At 36.8% G+C, this 7,320-nt stretch overlaps 1 protein-coding gene across 1 annotated transcript; it reads right to left on the minus strand.

The window, feature by feature from the left end:
• Window positions 1-209: 209 nt before the first annotated feature.
• LOC144443897 (uncharacterized) lies at window positions 210-6,341 on the minus strand. The gene is made up of 5 exons (XM_078133499.1): window positions 6,190-6,341; window positions 4,186-4,227; window positions 3,232-3,496; window positions 1,275-1,438; window positions 210-748 (listed from the first exon to the last, which is right to left on the minus strand). Exons 1-5 carry the CDS (start codon window positions 6,224-6,226, stop codon window positions 210-212), a joined length of 1,047 nt encoding a protein of 348 aa, XP_077989625.1. The 5' UTR covers window positions 6,227-6,341.
• Between the last annotated feature and the right edge of the window lie 979 nt (window positions 6,342-7,320).

Genomic DNA, 7,320 nt, shown 5'->3' on the forward strand with positions numbered 1-7,320 from the left:
AAACAGGTCGTAAGTACATGTTCATGTGTGTATAACTTGGGTTACCCCATCGTACGTAGCCAGTTTGCATGAGTGTAATACTTAAATAGTTCCTATGAGAAACACACACTGAATACTTTGTACATTTCTTTGATACATGATGTCTGGGTACACAAATCATGTGAATGTAAATTTGATAGAGAGTACATCTCCTAGTATGTAAATTGTGATTAAAAATCACCCCCAAAGTCTCCTCCAAAATCCCCACCTCCAAAATCATCTCCACCAAAGTCACCCCCACCAAAGTCACCTCCACCATAGTCATCCCCACCAAAGTCGCCCCCACCATAATCAGCCCCACCGTAATCCTCCCCACCCATACCATCAGTCCCACCGTAGTCGTCGTGACCACCATCATGGTGATGATCGTGATGATGATCATGGTAATGATCATGATGGTGATGTCCATATCCGTGCCCTCCCCACCCCCATCCTAGTCCCGGACCATAACCCCATCCATACCCGTATCCCATGCCATACCCCATTGTTGCACCCATCAGCATTCCGGTAGCAAATCCGTCACCATCACGGCCCCTGTCATTCTGGACAATTACAGTTTGACGCTGGTTGGAACGCACTGGTCCACCACGTTGTGTTGGATAGGGTTTACCTCCTCCTTGTTGTTGTTGTGGGTATGCATATCCTGGCTGTTGCTGTGGTGGTGGGTGTCCATACTGTGGCTGTGGTCCAGAATAAGGTGGAGGCTGGCCTGAAATTATATATTTCAAACACAGTCATGCATAATTCAAACATAGTCACGTACAACTTTTATGTCCCAATTTCCTCACACGTTTTGTTAGCTAGTTACTTATGGACTTTTTCTGAAAATTAATTTTTAACCAATTTCACACAAGTATAAATGTAAAAGCATTTACGGCTTTTGACTAGACCCTCTAGTCTTGTTCACTCACTGCCACTAGAGGGCACAATAGCAGGTTGGGAATGGATATGATGTGGCTGAGCTAATAGTAATAAGTCAAAACACATATTTACTAGAGTGTAGAGGGGAGAAATAAAACACTTCAGTGTTGGATGTGATAATATCAGGTGGGTTCCTGGGTAGTCTGTAAGATATAATGCATCATCTTGACCGATGCACGAGGGCGCCCTTCCACAGTGTACCTTACAGACTACTAGTAGTTCCTGTGTCCTTATGTCAGCAGGGAAATTTGCCTATATTAGTTCAGTATGTGTGTGTTGATATACAACAGCTAACAACAGGTCATGTCACATACCTTGCATGAGACTTGGTTGAAATCCTGGTGGAGGTGCACCTGGCTGTTGTGGTTGTGGCATACCAGGACCTTGTGGTGGTCCATAACCAGGTTGACCTTGACCTGGTTGACCCTGATTAGGAGGTGGTAGTCCCCTAGCTTGATGGAAGGCCTGTAGCCATGACCTAGGAGGAATGAACACATTTAACCATGCTTAGAAATTTTATGAATCAAAGCTGACTGACAAGTTATTATCGTTGTAAAACGAATCTGATCAACGCAATAAAACATGTCAGTCATTATTTTCAAAATATATTTGAAAGTCACTTCAGTCAAAAGGTCAACAAACCATCAGCATTAAGCCATAAAGGTTTGAAATACACAAGATTTTGAAATGTTCACAAAGTTGTAATCGAGTGAAACAATTGGCTACAGTAACGACACCAAAAGTGAGTGTCTGGGTGAGAATTATCCTTTATCATATTAACTTCAGGACCTTTTAATAAGGCAAATGGTTCATATTAAACAGACTTTAATTGTCATTTCTAAGTTGTTACGGGGTGGATGGGGGGGGGGGGGGGGGGGGGGGGTAATTAAGACTGTTAAAAGTACAATACGGTGTATGCCGGTTATCGAACTTCCGGTTGTTTCGCAGGAAAGTATCGCGAGAGGGCGCACCATATCTGACAAAGTGAGGGCCAGAATTTTCATCATGGCATCTAATAGTATGGCGATGTATGAAGCTGTCAACAAAATGGGCGTAAAAGAACTCCGTGCATTCATAAAAGAGTGGAAAATTACTACTTCTAAATCTACTAGATATCGCCAGAAATGCTGTCAACCTTGGTCTAGAAACACTAGAAAATGATAATTTTCTGAGAGAACGGAAGAGGAGACGAATAGTGGATGTCAGGCATCAAAAGATAGAACTAATCGACAGCGGAAACATTGAAAGTTGGACGGAGGACCTTCGAAATATACCTGATGGAGACATGATAAACATATTTCTTTACCTTACTGGTGTCTGTTGCTGGACAAAAGAACGATTAGAAAATTACAAATCTGACAACAGCTTCCAATCTGATTAAAATCCGATGTAGCTGAAGGTCAATTCAGGCACAATAACGAAAGTAAAATAACAATGAACAATTAGCCGACATCTACATCGGATTTTAATCAGATTGGTTTTATACAAGCTGCAATAACTGTAGCGTATATTGTGATTTTGAAGGTTCTTTCCTCTGTTTTGTACCTTTTTCCGTTCCGATGTTTGACTGGAAGCAATCACTACAATTTCTCCAACGGTAACGCAAATGGACGAGGTCACACTGAAAACGTGAGTGAGATGTCAGTGTACTACCCGTTTCAAAATGTTGCTACTTTTGGGTTTTCCTCACGTTCGAATTGCAGAGCCAAACTTACGCGAAATATTAGGAGAACGAGAGGTTAATTTGCTATTTCGTTATTTGATGGGCGATAATGCAATATTATAGCGTAAAGTTACGGGGAATGACAGACAATCTTTAGTCAGTGGTTACGATGCCTATAGACTCTATGCTTTGTAACAATGCTCTACAATTCTGGCCCTCACTTCCGGTTCTAAAACAGCGCCCCTAGTGGCCAAACAATCATATCTTTTATCTTTTCGGGGCTTTTTCGATAACCGGAATACGGCGTATTAGAATTGAAAGCATCACCAACATGTAGATATATATATATATCGGTTTATTGCATCAGGTCAACTGACCCATGAGCTAAAGTCAAGAATAAATAGACAATAACTATACATTGGTTACACCTATTTCTTCTTTTTAACTACCTAACCACTCATTACTTTTTAAATTATTATGATGAGAAATATACAATCAGAAAGGGATCACCTTAATTTCTAATAAATTCAACAAGTTCAAGCCCTTCAATCAGAAAGGGGTAACATTAATTTCCAATAAACTCAACAAATTCAAACCCTTCTACTTACACAAGTTCAGTCTCATCAGCTGCCAGAAAGAAAAAAGTTTTGCCCCCAACAGCAGTCATAGCAAACATGTGGTTTAATCTGTCACTTGAAGTTGGTAGCTTAGGTGCATCTGAACCAATCTGTCCACCAATCCGTAACATAGTCACTTCTTTTTTAATATCCACCATATTATCTCTAGATCCGCCTGCATTTTCATACCAAGCAAAATGTCCATCTTGGTATAGAATCATGTATCTCTTCTTCCAACTTTTAAAAAGGAATCCACCTACCAAGCAGTTACATAGAAACATTTGATTATGTTTTTATATTTCTGTTTAAATGTGAAATATGCCTTGGAAATAAACAGTTAAAAGTTTTGCTGTTAGTTTGTTCAAGCATAGGTGTTGAAGAGAGAGAAAAGCCATTCCCATTCTCAGTTGAAATCAAGGGTCGCCATACAAAATTTTAAAATAGAGGTCAAAATGTAGTCAAATCCAATATGGCCACTAAATGTAGTCAAATCCAATATGGCCACCAAATGTTGTCAAATCCAATATGTCTACCAAATGTTGTCAAATCCAATATGGCCACCAAATACTGGGAAAATAAAAGCTTGTCAATTTCCTTGAAAACAAAATAGTGGACCCCAAATTTTGTTAATTATTTCAAAAGGACCAGACACAAGCTTCTATATGACAGAGTTTGGAGAGATTTTAAGAATTCATCCCCAAGGTGCATTCTACCTTGAAGATATTCGTTCATAGATCTTTCCCATACCCCCTCATGTGTAATAAAAATCAACAAAAAATGTAAATATTTAATTTTTTATTTTTACAACAGCCACAACTTTGATTATTTACTCCAATGTTTTCAAAATTTTATGAAGATTGCAGAACCATTTTCATACTGTATGAAAAAATATTGAATTCTTACATAAAGTCATGCAATTACGATAGAATAATTGACCCTACTTACCATAGCGTCTAAGGTATCCTTTTTTGACTTCTCCAGACATATCTAGATATATATAATAAAGGAAACAAATTAATCTTTATCAATGTCCTATGATTGTATACAAATGGATAAAACTCATCAACAATACTTTAGTAAACCTGTCTTTTGTTTTAAAGTGGCCATGTGGGTGATAAATTGATCTTTTTTTCGGATTTGGAGGTATTTTATCACCGTATGTGACTATAATAAAATAATCTACTACTACTACTGCTACTAACTCTGCTGCTGCTGCTGCTGCTACTGCTACTACTACTACTGCTACTACTACTGCTACTGCTACTACTACTACTGCTACTACTACTACTACTACTGCTACTGCTACTACTACTGCTGCTACTACAACTACTACTACTACTACTACTACTACTACTACTACTACTACTACTACTACTACTACTACTACTACTACTACTACTACTACTTACTACTACTACTACTACTACTACTACTACTACTACTACATGGACTTGGTAAATGTTGTTTCACATTGGTTTTTTTTCAAGTAGGTAAACATAGTACTAGTAGGTAAACATCTTGAATATGCTAACACAGTATGGTCACCCAGATTCATTAAAGACATCAATTTAATTGAAAGTGTACAAAGGAGAGCTACCAAGTTACTTGCTAAATTACGGAATTTAGATTATGAAGACCGCCTTGCATACCTTGATTTACACAGTATGGTATACAGGAGGGCCAGTGGAGACATGATAGAATTATGGAAATACACTCATGGAAAATATAACACAAATCACCATTTAATACAACTTGACACTACTGGGGTCACAAGAGGTCATCCATTGAAACTAAAGAAATTTGGATTTTCCAAATCTATGCTTGTTCACTTCTTCACAAACAAAAGCATCAACACATGGAATATATAGTTTGCCTGTTCAAATTCACTTAACCGTTTTATAAGAGCAATGATATGATATGATATGATATGATATGATATGATGTCATAATGATATGATATGATATGACACATTAATTTAACTATAATTTATACCCTACAAACTGTTTAGCCAGACACACATAAATTATATGAATTATCTTACTTGTATTGCCGCCATTTACTAATATTATGTAACATGATTTATTGGAAAAATAAGAGTTTACTACAGATTTATCAAATTATTTAATTCGCTATATTTTAATATCCTTGTTGAGTCATGTAATGGAATGGTTTATTAAGTATTATTAAATATGATAAAATAAAAATTGTATTTTTTATCAACATATGTAAAATGACACATACAATATTCTAAATATATCACTGTACTAAAAAGTCATATGTGACCATGTCTTTCCACTGGGGTAAATCTTTAGCAGAGGATGTGTAAATGTGGCGAGTATGATGAGACGAAGTGCCAACTTTGACTTAATTTACCCCCAGTGATCTCTCCCCTGGGGGCTGTAGACTGTCAAAAGTGGTACTGCATCTCGTACTACCCCTGGACAGAGGTGGTGGTTAGGTGGGTCACAGGTAGGGTAAAGGTTTGGGTAAAGGTGGGTAAATTGGACTTTTCATGTAGTGATATACTAGTACATTACATCATGTATACATTTACCTCAATATTTGTAAGATATTCTAAAAATGGAATCATACTAGTGAGTCAGATGTTCAAGGTGGTGTCTATTTATTCAAAATGGTACAAATATTATAATTTGCGGTTGCAGACAACGTCATCCCATTCCTAAAATTAAGATCTTTGTGATGTAAACAGATGATTAATTCAAATAATAACAAATATGAAATATGAATGTATTTGTATTTTCGATCAATTTCAGGATTTTTCTATCCCTATATTTCAGTGTGGTATTCAAAGTTACTGTTGACCTAATTACACACTGAATAATAATATTATGTTGCTAAGCAGTTTAAAGTCAACACAAAAACAGGAAGTACACACGAACGACCAGTCAAATATAAACATGGCTGAAAGTTGAGGTCTATGTACGTACTTGCACTTTCAACAGAATTTGAACTTCCACAGAGCATAACTATATACCAACTGGTTGTAGTAAATCCTTCTTCCACTATCACTCTCCCTGGAGCGTAAGTTTTACATCTGTGACATGAACCATGCACAGACGTAAGATATCATTCTTTTGACAGCCGATGAACGAAAGGGAAAAGTTGCGGTTGTGTGTTTCTTTCCTCAGCTCACCTAACATCCGGGTATTTTGAATTTTATGCCGCTGGATGTACTAGTATTCATGGGAGTAGATTCCATGATGTATTTATGTTTTGGCAATACAGCAGTGCTGCCAAAGACTACATTTATTGATGTTTAAAAAGTTAATACCCCCACCTCCTCGTAAATGAGGTTACAATGTTCGTTGCATAGAAACATTGATAGCGTGTTCTATTTTTATATCGTAATTATGCCTGTTATATTTATGAATGGTACAAGTATTGAAGTAATACATCATTACATGTACTACTAGCAGGCCCTATATTTTACCTTTACCTTTTTCTTCTATTTTATGAATGTTGATATATTTTTCTTTGTCCTTGACTCGTTTGTTTGTTTCCTTGTTGCAAATATAGCCAACAATATATTATATAGGTCAGTAACAATATATTATATAGGTCAGTAACAATATATTATATAGTAATGATCGATGAGACAAGCACGAGAGAAATAAAACGTATGCAACATAAACGAAAAATAAACTTTCTAGTAAAGGAAATAATAATGTAATGTTTTGCGCAGTTATACCGTCCTGTATTGACAGTCACGTGTACTTGACGGTACGTAACCTGTGTAATATTGAAAAGATAACCAAAATATTTATTTTTATAATAATCGTGTTCAGTTTGTTAAGCTTATTATATAGCGGGTTTACACTGGGCTGAGGGCATACATGGGTAAATTAGGCGAGCGACGGCGAGCGAGCGACTATCTGAAATTTTACCAGGAAATAAGCAGAAGAGTTCCGAATTTGGAATCGATACGTACTGTAAATAAATGTAGTTATTATTCTTCGGCTAAATGAGTACTGACACGGCCTGAATCTTCAACTGTTTTCGTACCTCAGTGGCAAAAAGTTAACTATGCGTACATCTTGGTATTCGTATTCGATTGATCT

The sequence above is a fragment of the Glandiceps talaboti genome, chromosome 2 (assembly GCF_964340395.1).
Source record: "Glandiceps talaboti chromosome 2, keGlaTala1.1, whole genome shotgun sequence".
NCBI lineage: Eukaryota > Metazoa > Hemichordata > Enteropneusta > Spengelidae > Glandiceps > Glandiceps talaboti.

Coding starts and splice junctions, on each gene's coding strand:
- LOC144443897 (XM_078133499.1), bottom strand. CDS start 6,226: ATGCTCTGTGGAAGTTCAAATTCTGTTGAAAGTGCAA. Junction 4,228..6,189: donor AAATTCTGTTGAAAGTGCAA/GTACGTACATAG, acceptor ATATATATCTAG/ATATGTCTGGAGAAGTCAAA. Junction 1,439..3,231: donor GCTGATGAGACTGAACTTGT/GTAAGTAGAAGG, acceptor CATTCCTCCTAG/GTCATGGCTACAGGCCTTCC.